Source organism: Anas acuta, chromosome 14 (assembly GCF_963932015.1).
Source record: "Anas acuta chromosome 14, bAnaAcu1.1, whole genome shotgun sequence".
In the NCBI taxonomy this organism is placed as follows: domain Eukaryota; kingdom Metazoa; phylum Chordata; class Aves; order Anseriformes; family Anatidae; genus Anas; species Anas acuta.
The window spans coordinates 7,779,514-7,796,396 of NC_088992.1; the positions used below are offsets into that span (position 1 = coordinate 7,779,514).

At 42.4% G+C, this 16,883-nt stretch overlaps 1 protein-coding gene and 1 long non-coding RNA gene across 16 annotated transcripts in view; one reads left to right on the top strand and one right to left on the bottom strand.

Moving 5' to 3' along the window:
- The window catches only part of SGCD (sarcoglycan delta), a 365,120-nt gene extending 348,809 nt beyond the window's left edge, over window positions 1–16,311 (top strand). For 6 of the 15 annotated variants that reach the window (XM_068698499.1, XM_068698500.1, XM_068698505.1 and 3 more), the window contains exon 9: window positions 15,900–16,295. In XM_068698499.1, coding sequence (XP_068554600.1) covers window positions 15,900–16,208 — 309 coding nt within the window. In that variant the 3' untranslated portion in view covers window positions 16,209–16,295. Of the gene's footprint in view, window positions 1–15,899 lie in introns of all 15 variants that reach the window. The other 9 variants (XM_068698509.1, XM_068698507.1, XM_068698508.1 and 6 more) reach the window with 5 other exon arrangements.
- Window positions 4,737–16,883, bottom strand: part of LOC137864426 (uncharacterized) — a 33,450-nt gene continuing 21,303 nt past the window's right edge. The window contains exon 3 of the long non-coding RNA XR_011101507.1: window positions 4,737–5,282. This is a non-coding gene — a long non-coding RNA (uncharacterized lncRNA). The remainder of the gene's footprint in view (window positions 5,283–16,883) is intronic.

A 16,883-nucleotide genomic window follows, 5' to 3' on the forward strand; every position in this document is an offset into this window, starting at 1 on the left:
CAGAGCCAGGTGCACACATCCAGGAACAAGCCCCTGCCTGCACACACTGTGGGGAGCATGAGCTCAAGTCTGCCTGAAAATAAATAAATAAAAATAAATTGGAAAAAAAAAAAAAAAAGCAGCTTGGACCAACTGGTTGCTTTAATGATCCATCAGTTCTATTTTAATTGGCTAACTAATCAGATGCTCAGGGTGACTCTGCACATGCCAGGCAATCACTTGTGAGGGCATTTTGCAGGAGCTGGATTTTAAATATGAACTTGTTCACCATGGATTTTGTCGGTAAATGAGAACATTGATTGAGGCTCATTAGCTGAACGAATAGCAAGAATTCAGTCCGGCTGAAAAGACGTGCGTGCCTTCCAAATGCACAGAGCGTGAGCCCAGTCATCACAGCTGAGATACTGCCAGAGTCCAGGCTGCAGGGATACGTGTTTACCCGTTTGGGAGAGGTACTGTTTACCAGGCTTCAAATAAGTTCACACAGGTCTGTTCGGCGGACACACACAGTCTTTTGCTCTCTGGGTTTTGGACTGTTTGCAGTTTTAAACAAACAAATAACAACAACAAAAATATTTAAAAATAAAGAAAAAAAAAAAAACATATTTCAGCTGAACTTCAGGTGTCATTCTTGGCCTGAGTTTGCAATTTCTAGCAAATTGACAATGAAATGATTCATAAATTAACCCCATTTCAGCACCATGCTGGCGGGGACTGCACAACACCAGCAGGAGATGCAGCCAGCACTGCCACAGCAGGCAATGGCTGCCTCCTTCACCAGCACCAGCAAACTCCTCCTCAGCTGCCTCACGTGTGTTGCGATTTATGCAGGGAGTAGTTATGAAATTCATCCTTAGCAGCAGTATTTGCCGTGCCCCTATATTAGAAATGCTAAGTGGTGGTATTCAGTATCAATGATATTTTAAGTGGTTTTGAAAGCCTGGAAAGCTTTGGTTAAAAACAGGTTTCATTTTGCGAAATCCACTCCCTGGAAAATTATCAAAATGCAATTTCTTCCCAGATTTTTTGCCTTTCCGGTTTTAAGAAGTACTTCCTGATTCTTGCTTTCTTTCCTTTCTATCCCTATAGGTAATTCATTCTGTCTTTCTTCTTTTTTTTTTTTTTTTTTTTTTTTCCCTAGCTAGCAGAAAAGATGAATCAACCAAACAAAAAAAAATCACAAAAGCAGAAAAGAACCATTGAGTCCAAATGAATCCATTTCATACTCTGTAAAATGATAACAACTTCAACATTTTAAAATTTTATGTGCAGCTGGATTTTTGTATTTTTCATCTACATCTAGTACAGACAAGTTTCTGCTATGGAAGTTCAGTTGTTAAATCAGGGTGATTATTTTTATTTTTATGAACGGAGTCCAAAAATCAGTGATGAGAAGTATCTGTTTTAACAGCTTTTCTCCGGTGCTGTGACCTTGCTTCTTCTGTCCTTAAACTGAGCAGAAAAATCCTCTTGAATTTAGTGATGAGGGTTCAGACCTAAATAGCTCCAGTGCCAAATGTATCCCTGAGGAAAATTATATGGCCTCATTTAATAGAGAAAAAGCAAGAAGTCTGGCCAGCAGCTGAAACTTGGCTTTTTTTTTTCTGCAGTCATTCCTGAATAAAAAGCAGAGTGTAGGTAGTCTTTAAATATGTGATTCACACTATCAGGCTATTGTAATAAACATTACTGATATGATCTGCACTTTTCACAATTGGGGTTTGTGAATAGGCCTTCACATAACAGCTCTGCTTCAGGCCATCATACAACCAAGCTTGTGTAACACCAGCTGTGGTATTTTCCCCTTCACACCTACAGGGACATTTTTTCCCCTACTTCTAGCCTCTGCTTTCAGTCTCAAAAGAAACATCGCAGTGCAGGCAGAACACACACCACTGCCTCCTCACTGAGGAATGCCTGTACCATCTGCTTGGCCCCGTTCAGTGGGTGCGTGCAGGGAGGGAATAGCACAAAACACCACTGAAATCTCTCAAACAACCTCATTTGGCTTGGTTTCCTCCTGCTGCTGGGGCTGGACCCCTTGTGGGGCTCCTCTTCCCATCTCACCTTCCTCAACAGCCCTGGGCCTATGCTGCTGCCTGGCTGTGACCCACCTGCAAGTATTATAAATGGCAGCAACTCCCAAGTAGACGGGAGACAGGAAGGCCCCAGTGCTGTTTGTTATTTCAGCACCCTTTCAGACAAAATATATCTGCATTGCATGCCATAAACTCTACCTACAATTTCAGCTTAGCATCTGAGTGCTCCAAGTCAGCCTTAGGATGCTCTGTGTGATTGAGGTGGGCTTTTACACATTGACTACAGCTCTTGTATCTGCTTTGCCAGACTGGGGAGATGTAACGACAAAAAAAAAAAAAAAAAAAAAAAAAAAAAAAAAAAAAAGATTAAAGAAACAATATACAAATGCTGGAAAATGATGCTGTATCTGGGATGCAGCCAAGCAAATGCAGGGTACCCCATAGCAGGATACCCACAGAAAGCAAGAAATCTCTCAGGAGGAGCAAGCTAAGGGTGTGACCCCGCTGTGTCCCACATAACACATTCATATGGGTTTCAGTGCTCTGACAGCAACAAACTGAGGCCCCAGGGCTGTAATAAGCAGTGCTAAAGCTAACACTGGGCGCAGGAAGGGCTGCGTTAATTTAAATGTGCCCCCTCCCCAAGCACAATCTTTTGCAAACCATCCCAGCAGCAGCCAAATGCCAAATGCAGGGTGAGAGCTGGACACCCAAAAACTTGCATTGCTTTCCAGTATCAGCAGTCTGACTAATAATAAGCGCCTGCTTAGGAGGAGTGTATGTGCACACAGACATGCTTGCTTGGGAATGGGAGGAACCCATTTCTGAATAACATGCATTTCTGTGTTGGTTGTAGGACCTTCCAAAAGCATTTGGTTATTTCAATAAACCCCAATCTCAAAAGAGAGGTTTGGGTTTTTTTTGTAACAAAACCCTCTTAAACTATAATAACCAAATTTGAAAATAACTATCATCTAACATAAAGAGGCTAATAGAAAAACAGCTATAGTAGAGCCATCAGGCTGTGAATGCTCTGAGAGCTATACACACACATGAACAAAGCAAAAAGAAAGGAGAAAAGCACTGTCACTTCCAAGAAAACCCACAACCCACCACCTACACAATGAACTTTTAAGCACAGAATGCAACATGCAGTGAATTATTTATGGATTAATCTGCAGTGAACAGTTTAGAAGGCAAAGGAAAAACAAACTGGTAGCACAGCCCTGCCAGGGTGAGGGCAAGGACACGAGTGCTGGGCGCTCCTGGCCAGAAGACATCTAAGAGTGCATGCCAGGAGTTGCACGCTAAGGAAGTTTAAAAGAAACAGTTTCTGGCAAACTCCAGCTGTTCTAGTAGCCTCCAACCCCATTGAACCGCCACATGTCATTGTTCAAGTGACAGACACAAGCACTTTTTGGTCAAAGGCTTTTGGTCAAAGGATTGCTCCAGCAGGACGGTCACTACCGCTCACCTTTCTCCCCACTGCACTGGTTTTATGCGAAGGTAAAGCACAAGTACAGTCAGTTGTGTTTAAAGGCTAATGACAGGAACAAAGAAATCACAGATGTAAAGGCCACATCCTGCTTTTACATTAATTCTTTGCAGCCTGCCTACAAAAAGGGGCTGTCCTGCCTGATGCTGTGCAGGCTCTGCAGTACACGGGCCTCTGAGCTCCACAGGAGGCCTTTAGCACGGCATTGAATTAACGCTTCCATGGTGGGCCCTGCCCCCAGGCCCAGCGTGGTGGGGCACAGCTCTGCCACACAGATGGGGCTTGGGTGTTTTGCAGTGCCAGGATGGAAACCCTGTGTCCAGACAGACTTAGCAAAATTGCAGGGGAAAAATAACCAAACACAGAAAGGTCTGAGTAGGCCTCAACTCAACACGCCTCATTCATTTCCATTTTAGTTTTCTCTTTCTGATTTGATTTTTGGATCTCTGTAGATGACCACTGTTAGGGAGGCCAGTTTGAGACATACCTGCTGCTTTGCTCTTCCCTTCTTCAGAAAGGTGATGGGAAACAGCAAAAATAACAGTGGAAACACTGAAAGCTCTGCAACCCTAGGGCAAGTGCAAGCAGCTCCCAGTGAACTCAGTAGGCATTGTGCCTACACAGAGATTGTTGCTCCCATCTTTAAGATACCGAACAGCAGGCTCAAAGTGAAAGAGCCAGAGATTGGCGTGATGTGAATGAGAGAGTTTAGATCCAGATTCATCAAAACTATAGGCTGCTTTAGCTCAGGAGAATTGGTCTGGGCTACACACTTCATCAGAAATGCAAGACTAAAACAAAGAGCCATCAGGGCTAAAACAAGAAGATGAAAAAGGAAAAGGAAAACAGAAAAAGCAGTAGAACAGTTTGGGAGTGGGGTGTGTTTCTTTTATTCCTCCAGGCTTCTGCATTCAGGCACTGATAAGCCCATGTTTCCTGTTTCTCTCTAAACTCAGCTGCTCATACAGAATACTGTAGTTCTCTGTGTTCTCAAGGCTTCCACTCAGAGCTCTGGAGAATCCAAATCCCCAGGGAAAGAGTTTTGCTGAGGTGGAGGCAAGAGCCTTACTCCAAGGGCAGTCCAGGTACCCTGAGATCCGCTGCTGCCCTCAGAAGAATATTTTCATCCACAATTTGCATGAGGACTGCAAGGAGGACCTTAAGATAAGCCTAAGAAAGTGTGGGAATGTAGATGGCAGGCATAAACAAGACATTCATTAAGTTACAATGAATTATTTGCAATTAGAAAACACTTATAAGCTGCTAAATTCCATTAACATTTCATGGCCCATATAAAGTGACCCCTAATTGCATGCTAAAGAAGGACCTGTCTTTTTATGTTTCCATCTCACCACATAAAAAATAATTAGGTGAGGAGCACGTTGCCCAGACTGGCCCACCATGCAGCAGGAGGCTGGAAGCGGCAGTGCTGACAGTCCTGAGCCTGTGGCTGCAGCCAAAGTGTGGGTGCGAGGGGGATAAATGCAGCACACGTGGGACTGCCAGGGAACTGGCTGTGTCTGTGAGATGCTGAGCTGATCTAGGCCTGGGCTGGCCTTGGTGTCATGTGTGCTTGAAGTCGCTGCCAGGCAGCTGTAAATGTCCAAGGACTCCAGAAAATAACTGCATCTGACCTGGCCACAATGACTCAATTTATGAGAGTGGTTGGGGCCTGGGGATATTGTTATGTTACCTTTGAATGGAGAGAACAAGCTTCATCACACATGCCTGTCTTGGCTTAGGAGAACCTGAAGACAAACCAGAAATGTCAAATTCACCTCCTAATGTCCCAAAGAAATGGAGAATTAGCACTCACTGAGTCTGTATCACCCGAATATCCATCAGTCCAACACCAGTCAGCCTCCTGGTGCTGCTCAAGAGCACAGGGTAGGTGGGCATCTGCACCTGAACTAAATAGATAAAAGCCATCCTGGTGATGCCTGGGATGGAAATCCAGAAACACTGGCAAATCTAGAGGGAATTTCCCTTTGCCTGCTTGCTTTTGGTCAAATCTAGAACAGAATATATTCCCCAGGGGGACATCTTGATAAAGTGACCCTCATATTGCCCCAGCACATTTACGTTTGTTCTGTGCTGAGGTTGTCACGTATAATGTTCTTGTAAAATACATACTTGGTATCAACTGGATAAATTGTCAAATTCTAAATGATCCTTGCTCAACTGCAAAATTGATCAGGCAGTGATTTCTCATCTTTGATTTTTCTATACTCTTCAAATTTTCTCACTGTTGGAATTCAGGTCCACAAGAAATTTAACATGGCTGCTTTGCTTTAGCAGTAATTTCCCTGGCTTTTCCTCAGTATGAGAAGGCAAGTGAAGTTTCATGGAGCAGTTTGCTTACAGGAGGAAAAAAGAAAAAGAAAAAAAGAAAGAAAAAAAAAAAAAAAAAAAGAAGAAGAAAAAAAAAAGCTAAGAGTTTTAACCGAGAAAATAAATGAATAAATAAATAAATAAATAAATAAAGCTTGGATGAAGTTAAACACAACATTCCGAAAAAATGAGTTTACACTAAACACACAGAAACCCTGAAACCCTGAAACATGGCACAGGAAAGGAAGTCATTCTGTACTAAAACAGCAGCAAACTTCTTGCTCAGCTCAAAGCAGGCGATGGCAGGCGGGTTCCTCCCTCAGCACCATCCTGCACCCAGCAGCAGCCTCGTTTCTTGATATCTCTGGGCTGGGGCTGCATTGCATGGGCATCATCCCTGCCCTGCCCTGCTCCTCACCACTGATTAATGAGGACTGGGAGCTGCAATGTCTTGAATACAGCAACAGGTCAGCTAACAGACATCAGAGGCTTGTTGGGACAAGAAAAAAGCCTGTCTGCATTCGATTGCTAACAACTAGCTTTAACATGCATTTTCCAGGGAATATTTTTTATGTTTAAGCCTCAGGATACTGGCGGCATGAGCAAAAATCCCTTCAAAGAAAAAAGGCGAAATCAGAAAGATAATTAGTCATGTAAGAATTAGTGGTGAAATCATATTTACTGAGCCAGAAGTGCCAAGGCTTGGTTTGATTTCAGTGGAAGCATCCACGCTTTAAAGCAAGGCATATGCTTCTGGAGCAGCCACTGGAGGCTGCAAAGCAGTTCCCTCCTGGGGGTGGCTGCTGCCGTGCCAGCATGAACAGGATGGGTTTTCTGTACATCAGCAGGAGACAAATTTGGAGAGGGGTTTTTTTGACATGCTGTACGGAGAGGAATTTCCAGAGGAATTCAAGCTGTTTCTCTTCTGGCTCTGGAGGCAGTGTTCAGGACTTCACCCAGCATTCAGATAGGAGATTGTTCTGCCTGAGTGAGAGTTTAAAAGCCTCAAAAGAAAAAGAAGGCCTGCTCAATCATTTAGTTATTTAAAAATCCCAGAGACCAGGTATGCTGAAGGAGTTGGGGAAGCACATGAAAGTCAGAGGTGAGACTGGAAAAAGCCTTTTCTTCCACTTAGTTTCAAGACCACACTAAGGCACTTCAATTATCGGTTGGGAAAAGGCTGCACAAATCATAAAGGAGGTGCTGGCAGTTCACTTTTTGGAGCATGAGCTCTGCCAATGGCATCATTTGGATGTTTAAAGCCCTTGGCTCTAATTGTAGCATGGCTATGCTTGAATAAACACTGCTAGGATTACAGTCGTGGAAAATGGGATGGATGATGTCCCAGTCTGCCTGAGACGGGAAGCTACTTCTGGCTTAGCTGGGAGGGGGAGCTGGCACAGAAAGCTCCTGACATCATGACACCTCTCTGCAATGATTTCCCCCAAGATAAGAGGGCTGATTAGGTGCAAGGAGAGAGGCTAAAGCAGATTGAAACATCCCTCATGCAGATGTTCCATCTAAAGTCAACTGCATGCAGCCTAGGCTGACTTGCAGGCACTTCAGCAGCCAGTTCTGCAGAGGGTGGGAGTCAGAGGTGTCTGATCTCCCCCTAGATCCAAGGACCAAGACTCCTGGGGACCAGGGATGTTCCCCACTTGTGCAAAGAAACCCAGCCCTCAGTCACATCCCTGGCTGGGAGTCCAGCTATATCATGACTCCACGGCCAAGACATTCGGCTCTCACACAACTTCTCTGTCACTTTGTGGTATCCATCGTCTTCAGGAATGTGTTCCATCAGCCACAGGTAGATGGCTGAATATATGAGCTCCATCCTATAATAAAGAGAGCCACAGGCAGTGCTGGGAGGTCCAGCCCTACGTTTCTTTATCTTTGTAGATGAGCAAGTTTTGTGTCCTTGGAAGAGATGCTGTGGCTACTGTTAATTACTGGTCACTGAAGCCAAGCTTTTATGCCCTTGACATCTGCTGCTGCCTGTCAGATGTCAAGATGCTGTAAAAATAGGACAACTGGGTTAGAAGACAAGCCAGTGTCATCATTGTAATGGGAGCTGGTATTTTGTATGGCTGGCCCATCTTTCACGCACAAGCATTTGATCAGTCAGAAGCAGAAAGATGAGCTGTATGCACAGCTTCATAACTTCTGCTGTAATTTGTCTCCCACATTAAGTGCAACAGTCCTAAAGATAGTGAGTTATATCTGGTGACAAATGTAACCGCAGCAGCTGAAGTTCTGCCTACCTGTCTGCCCAGTCCATCTGCCAAAGCCTGCCTTTCCTGCAGCAGGGCTTGGGGGCTGTACCAGTGCCCACACCCCAGCTGCACACACTGCACCTGGGAACACGAACCTGAAAGAAGCAGAGCTGGCACACAAAGACCTGCTGTATAAATGGGACAAACCTGTTCCATTTAGCTGTGCCTCCTGGAAGAGAGCAGGGAGGAGTATGTTGGGTACCTGAGCACTGCCAAACATGACTGCAGTACCAGTTTGTAGACTGATGGAAAGCAAAATACATGAATTTAATGTGGAAATAGCATTCTTCCATCCACTAGCCAGACATGAAGCAAACACAAAGAATAGCATAGAGGAATCATGTCTGGTTGTGCTGTCCCTGAGCCTGTGAGCCTTGTCTGTGAGTTCACCTAGATCTAGCCCAAGAATTTAGAGGTATTTGAGTTACCTCCAAGGTGGAATTAACACTTGACATATAACTAACAGGACAAATGAATTGAGCATTTCCGTTCAAGGCCTTAAAGCTTCTTGCTTGGCTGTACTAATGCATCTTGCTCTGTTTATCAGTGTATCCATTAGCTAGCACAAACTTGGAGGAGCTTCCTTACTTGGGAAGCCATTAGTATTCAGCAATGTGCTATTAATTCTGGCTTCTAGCTGCAAAGCAGAACTCAGGCCAAATTTGTGAATTTTGGGTCCTATGATAAAAGTATACAGCACAAACGATTTGAGGAAGATTGACTTTGAGGGTAATGTACAAGGCCAGAGTGCTTAGACCAATTCCATATAAGCCATTTAGTGCCTCTCTCTGTCTACAGCTCTGTTCTGGGATTTCTTAGGAGATACTCCCTAACACATACTGGAATAACACAAAGAAGCTTCAAATAACCCAAATTCCAAACCCCTTCCTAGTTCTACTGAAGTATCTATGATATTAGGAGAAACAAACACAGCATTTCATAATGTTGAATACAAACCCCTTCAGTTTGCAACACACTTCAGCATTATGTACTGCCAAAGCTGTTTGCTTAAAAGGTTCTGTCAAAATCATAGAAAAATATAATTTGAGGAGGAGAAGAAATAAAATTCTTTAGCCTATGCAACATCGCTAGAAGATGCCTGTAGCAGTTATCTTTTGCTGAAGCCTTGCATTGAATGAGCTTTGCGATGTAAAGAGACAATCTGCTTCCCACCATGTCCAATTTAAAAGGCTTTTATATTGGCGTCCTGAATGAAATGTCCAGTGGAACTTGTTCTACAATGTACTAACTGACCAGGCTAAAGAAACCTACACTTACCAAGAAAGATTATAAAATGCGTAATTCCCAATAACATGGAAGCTGACCTTCCACTGTAAGCAGGAGGTCTGTCAGACCATATAATTTTAGTTGTCAGTTGCAAACCATCAAGGAGAGACTTTAAGCCTGTACTCCACACACACACAAAAGAAACGGCAAGCACTCTCATAAAGCTGAGCTGTTATTTATAAAAATTCATGCGTGCTTTTATGTGTAGGTCTACACTTCTATTTTCTGGATGAACACTGGTACTTCTGCACTGAATGAAGCTTTGATATACTATTCAACTATATGAAACAACAGCATTTCATTATTTCCCGTGGAGGTTTCTAAGTGAAACTGGTTGATGATCATCACAATTCAACACACTGCTGTTTTTCAGTGCTAGGTTAGCATTGTGTTACGTTAATGGCTGAACAACTCAGTTGGGACTTACAAGCAGTTGTAAGCAAATGCTCTTGCCAGCATCAGTTTTGTAGGTTCTACTCTGTAAAGTAATCTGCTAGTGAAAGATGCAAAACTTCATTAGATCAGAGGATACATCAGCCAGTGTACACCTTGCTGAGTAAACACTGGCCAGAAGACACCAGGTCTGAGGGTATGAAGGAGAGGAGGAGGTGAGGCTACTGTTGTCCTAGATGGCTGAGCTGCCTTTTTTCAGAGGACAACAGAGAAGAAATCTCAATGTTTGAGGTCCAAATGAGCCTCCTTTATGCTGCCTAGAGATATTCACAGAGATACTTTGTGTATACTGTGGAAAGCCACCTTTGAGTGGATTACCTAGATTTTGGCAAGCGTACACTGGTTGCCTTGACTGCATATAAACCAGTCAGATTTTTGCTCTGGACGAATCAGCTCAGTTCCCTCCAAGACATAATAACTCTCCAGAGATCTGAAATAAAGTTTGGAGAATAAAGTTCATATCAGCTTGGCCTATCATAGAATAATCACAAAGTTAGTCATTTAAACTTAGTAATAGATGCTTCCAGATGTTTTGAGAAAAGAAAAATCAAAGTCAAGAACAGTTTTGTTATTTTTATTTGAATTTTAGCTGGGAAAATATAAAAGGGAATTTTTAAAATCAATTTCCATCCTCTGTAGTTAGTGCCTAGGGAACAGATCTTCAGCAAATATTCATAGTAATGAAACATTTAGAGGCATGCTTGTTAGGTTTACCTGCAGATTTTCTAGCCATGTTCCAGAATTGGCATCCAGGTGTCATTAGTCAAATCTGAAAACTTATGGCCTACACAACTTTAGTATTTCATAGAAAAGTCTTTCTAATGATATAGCAGACATTCTAGAAAAGTATATTGACAAAATTTCCTGTAACAAATGAGCTTTTATAACCAAGATCACAATTTATATTTGTAAAATTCCTGTTGGCTTCAAAGAAAACTGAATTTGGATCTTTGAAGCTTTAAAACAGATAAAAAAATATTCACACAAATGAGCATCGCTCTGGGTAGAAGACTTATAAAGCTAACCTTTTCAGTGCCTGGTTCAGAAGAAAAACACAGGTGAACATCATTCTGACTTTTAAAATGTATGTATCAGAACCAATCTGTCATCTATGCATCTTGCTTTATCTAACCAGTCTCTCTATTAGCACTCATCACCATGGTATCTGAACTTCTTCTGCTGGAGGTGTTATTCCAATTACTTTGGTGTAGTTGCTGACATGTAACTGAGAGCAAAATGTGAGTTTCTGTTAAGAAAATAATGCTTCAATTAGTTGTTCCTTCTTTGTCTAACGATGTACAAAGTCACACTGTGAAGGATTATTTCCAGAGCTTGCTCTCTGTGGTAGTCTCTCCTCCCTTCTTTTTTATTGTTGCCACTGAGATGTTGACACAGAAGTTTGGCAGTCTCCCATCTGAATCACACATTGGCACTCAAGCTACTTGTGATAGTCAATACAAATCAAATTCCTCCCATGTACATTAGCTGTCTTTCACTGCCTCTCCTGTGCTGACCCAAATCTTTGTAGGAGGCAGAGAAAGCATTTTTCATATGTTTCCTGACTCTTAATTGAAAGAGGCAAACCCCTGATGGGGAAAGCTGTAAATATACAGAGTCTGAATAAGCTGCTGTTCTGTGATATCTGCAAATTTCTTCCTTCTCAGTAATTCTCTGGGATATAGAATAGAATCATAGAATCACTAAGCCTCCAAGATCATCTCATCCATCCATCCACCAACAACCAATATTGCCCAATAAATCATGTCCCTAAGAATCCCATCTACCCTTTCCTTAAACACCTCCAGGGACAGTGACTCCACCACATCCCTGGGTAACATATCCCAATGCCAAACCACTCTTCTGAAAAGAAATTTCTAAGAAAAAAAAAAAAAAAAAGGAAAAAGAAAAAAAAAAAGTTAAAATGTTAAACAATTTTGAGAAACATGCTTTATAGAGGTTCTTAGAACATGGCCTTCACCTGAATTTAGCCAACAAGAGCACCTTGCCTGGACATTGGTATTGACTAGTATTGACTTCCAGAACCATGTTAATACTGAGGAAATTTCGTTGAATTCTCAGGCCTAATTAACAAACAGCATCTTTCCCAGGACTGTGGGGTTTTTCTGTTCAGACTGTCATGGCTCTACGCATACATCAGCCACCATTTGGCCTACTGAAGGAAGGTGTTTGTTCTGTCAATGGAGTTGATACCTTAACAATTTTTAAGACACAAAGGTCATGTATCTCTCTGAGCATAGACATGAAGCTTCTCTGGTTAACAATGAGCAGGAAAAAGTGAAAAAGTCTTCTACTATGAAATCAAAGTGAAGGAGCAATAGTTTTGTTGATCAGAGTCTTTTTCAGCAGCCTCCTTTTTGGTTAAAAGTAAGTGTGACTGACCTTGAAACCCTTCCTAAGAAATTCTTCTTTGAGAAGTCACCTTCAAATCAGCAAGTGCTGACGCTTTAGTGTTCTGTAGTAACACCCCCACCCCCACTCCCCCAATGTAATTAATTTCAGATTAAGGCTTTAAACAGCTGAAAATGAAAGCATATACTTTGGCTTGTTTCTACAATTCCTTTGGCAGCTCTGAACATGTGGGATGATTTAGTATTTAAACTATTAAGATTTAAGTTTTTCCCCAAATAGGGAGAATTATGATTCTAACAGCACTACAAGCTTGCAACAAGTCCAGTGTCACCACAGGTATATGGCTACAAGTGGAACAGGTACACTAGCACTTCTAAACATGCTTATCCTTTCAATTAGTTTAAAAAATATAAATAAATTAAAAATTCATTAGCATTAGATCTGAAGGAAGGAATTTAGGGACTGTTAATTGTGCCTGACATCTCATTATATCTTTTATCTCAGTCATATTTCATTTATCCAACTCCTTGTGCAGACTTCGTGGTTACCTTCATGTCTTATTTCACAGGGAGGCAGTGATCTCCCTCTTCCCATCGGCTGCACAGTTCACACTGAAACCAAAGGAGCACTGCTCCCAGCACAGCGAGCCAGCTCTTCCCGTTAATAAGCAGAAAACCCCAGACCCTGCTCTATTTTATGATGTCTGATGATACGCTATGGAAAGTAGATTTACTCTTGCAGAGTGCAGAGCCTGTCACTGCACCTTTCTTTTATGCTGAGAACTGAGGAGATAAGAAACTTTTCTTTGGGGGTAAGTTGTAGGTGTTTTTCTGACAGCCTCTGTATCTTGTACACTTGTACCATAGTTAATGTAGATAAAAGTACAAATATTTTGCATAATTACATGGATGCTAACATTCATAGTGCCTGTGGCATCAGTTCTGATTTAGCAAAGTGAATCAGTTCCTCTTCCTAACAATTCATCAGCGCTGTGCCAGAGAGGCTGTGTCGTGCGTGGCTGTTACCACACGAGCATTAGCAATGCTAATTACAAAACTCTTTTAAGTGTTACTCTACTGGAAAAATCAACTTTTAAAAATATATAACAAGGAAAATGTTCTTATTCTCAGTCCCTAGATGCAACCCAGCTGTTCGCATACAACTTTCCACGAAGGATGGAGAGAGAAAGGTTCATTCTCTACAAACTGTTGTAGTAATACTTTAAAGGGAGTGTTCAGGGAGGGCGTTGCAGGGAGAAGAAATGGGATTAAGTCTCTTGAAAAAAATACATAACATTTATTATTTGTACTATTACTGCTCTTTTGTCACTTTAGCAAACAGTATGCATGCTATGGGAGTTCCTCTTGAATGGAGGAGACTCAGGATAGAGGGAAGAGCAGTGGATGCTACATAGCCTTCCCATGCTATTGCTCCAGGTCAGGAAAGGATCACAAGTTGCCTGCTGTCTGAGTTCAGTGTACGGTGAGAAAGTTACCATGGCCTCACTCACATTCCTCCTCAAATGTCAGCTTTGACATTATACAGGCAGCAGCAGCAACAGCAGAATCAAGTTATAATCATTGCTCTGTTAAGGGGTAAGAAATGCCTTATTTTCCTCTGACATCATTGCCCTGTCTCACTGAGCTGTTTTAGCTGGCCATGTATAGTCTGTGCTGTTTTTCTGGACACCATTACCATAGCGAGGACATGTTAGAAGAGCAGAAAGTTGTTCACAGAATTTTCTTCTCAAAAGTGAATTAAGGCAATGGAGCAAAGTCCCAGAAAGTAGTAGAAAAATGTCTGGAAAGTAGTGGGTGACATCCTCAAAAGCAGTCACTGAAATTCTAGAAAGCACAGGGGAAATTCCCTCCAAGCACTACCTGAGTTTCTGGAGAGCAACTGATAAAGTTCTTGAATGCAGCAGAAATCATAGAAAGTAATGGGGAATTCCTGGAAGGTTTGGTGTGAATTCCTACAAATCCAATGGTAAATGCCTGGAAAGCATCAGGTGAATTCCTAGAAAGCAGTGAGAAAATTCCCAGACTTCAGTGAGCAATTTTCTAAAATGCACCCATACAATTCCTAGAAAAGAACAGATGAATTGTTTCCTATGGAAAATAAATAAGTAGATAAATGAAAAACAGCAAGTAAATTCCTAGAAGGAAGAGTTCCTAGAAAGAAACAGATAAATTCCTAGAAAGAGCAGGGCAATTCCTAGAAAGCACAGAAAGCAGTCACAAAAAGCAACAGAAATACTTCTAGAAAGCACAAATTGAAAGGCTGAGATAAAATTGCCTTAAAAAAAGTGTTTTGTTTTGTTTTGTTTTGTTTTAAAGAAGTAACAATAAATTGCCTAGAAAGCACCAGGAAAATTCCCAGACAGATCCTAGCCCAAGAAATTGTTGGACAGCACTTAGTCTGTAGCTTGAGGATTTCCTGAAAAACTAAGGAAGTTCCCCCAAACCTTCTTGCTCAAGGATTCCTTGAAATATACTGCTACGTTCCTAGGGAGCCATGGGGAGTTCCTAGATAGGTTATGGGTGGAGGGATTTCTGGAAAGCTGTGCAAAATTCCTAGAAACGATGTAGATGAAAGCATTGCTGAAAACATGCCTGAAAAAGCTTCGAGATTGGGCTGTTCCTCAAAAGCCTAGGTAATCCACATTCCATTTTCCTTGGACATACTTTCTTTAGGCATAGCACTGCCTTGTTCCCTGAGCTTTAACAGCCAGCCACCCTCACCAGCAGGGAAGCAGCACAAGCAGAGCGTGCCGGCTCCCTGGGGCACAGCAACAACCGGCTGCTGCATGGTGACAGTCATCAGGGAGGAGCAAAGAGCTGCTGTGGGCCTTGGTGGCATCTACGAAATATTTGCAGCTTTTGTGTTGAAAAACACAGGGTAGGGCAGTGGAATCCTTATAAACAGCCTTTTGGGGAAGGAGAGCGCAGAGCTGTCTGAGAGGCTTTTGTTGCTGCCTATATTAAATTAATTCAAGAAGCCCTTACGGTAGCTCAAGCAGAAGAGAAAAGACCCACTCATCAGAACTTATCCTTTATGGAGAGCTGGTCTTATCCCTAATGAGGTTTCACTGTGTCGTGCAGCTAAACAAATTCCAAAGAAGCCTTGGCTGAGGAGCAACCCAGCATGAGCTTGAGCTCCCCCACCAGGGTGCCAGCTAGCTGCACAACCTGATTATGCCAATAATTTAAAAAAGCAGCACTGGGCACAGCTGGGCATCCTGGGAGTCGGACAGGTTGCTGCTGTGGGTGCAGAAAATTTTAATCTCTTCCCTCCTTCCTCTACTTCTCTCTGTGTTCTGCTGTTCTTCTTCCCTCCCTCTCCCCCTTTCCTTTCTCTCCTTTATTTCTTTCAGCATGCCGAAGCCTTTGGGTGAAATGCATGCATGACAGGGTGGTAATGGAGGCTTTACGGCACCAGTGTGCCTGAAGTCACACAGGATCTGATTTGAGCCTGGTGCAATTTAGAACAATCTTGAAATAGCCTCCAAGGGTCATCCGAGCAGCTGGGAGCTGTTAGGAAGCAGCCACGCTCTGGTCGCACCAGCTTTGCCTCCGAATTGCCTTCTGTCACGGGGGTGGCATCTGGCCATTACAATCAACTCCTTAACCTTGATGATTTCTCTGCTTCTAGCAGAGCATCCAAGATGCTGATGAAGAAAGTGCTAGAGACTGCACAAAAAGACCAAAGATTTGTGCCTGCCAGCTCCTGAGCAAGCACGATGCCCGCTGCCGAGATGGACGGGGAAGGAGGGAGGTGCTGATCCCATCGTGCCAGCAGGCTGTCCCTGCCCTCTGCCACCTCTCTACCACTATTTCTCCAGCTCAAGTGCTGCACATTGCTTTGATTTTATGCTTCCAGTGGTATAACCCATGGCTAGGTGTTTGGTTTATGCAAGGGGGAATTGTGTCTATATTCACATATAAATTGAGAATGTATTAAAGCTGTCAGTTATCCCATTTTATGTACATATTTTATTTCTGCTTCATATTCAGCTCTTTCACAGCCACAATATTTTGTGTTCTTTATATGAAAATTAATAAAAAATTGGATCATCATGAAAGACTTCATTTCCTTAAGCTAGCAGTAGTGAGAAAAAATTCCATCTGCTTTATGTCACCTCAGTTTCAATCAGTCGAAAGTAAATTTCTGTCAACTCAATCCATATACTTTTCCTCTCTGTTTACTCTTCCTGTACTGCATGGAATCAAACTAAACTGCAGGAAGATTTTTATGGGCTTTTTAGATTAGTGCACACGATGTTGCACACAGGCAGGAGTATTTCTCACTCATACCCTCCTGTTACCTGCCCTGGGTCCAGCTTGGATTTATCTAGCTTCAATTTACAGCCTTTGAAATTTATTTATACTCTGTTCCTCAGATTAAAAACCTATCCTGCCTGCTGTTGTTACTTACAGGCTGTGACAGGGTCATCTCTTAACCTTCCCTTAGATAAAAAAAAGAAATAAGAACTTTCTTATCTTGTTCAACCCCTCACAGGTAAATCTTATTATTTTCTGGGCCCTTTGTGATCTGATGGACAATTGTGGGCAGGTAGATCTGGTCCAAACACAATATTCTGTTGCTGACTTCTTTGGGATGGTGGGATGAACTCCC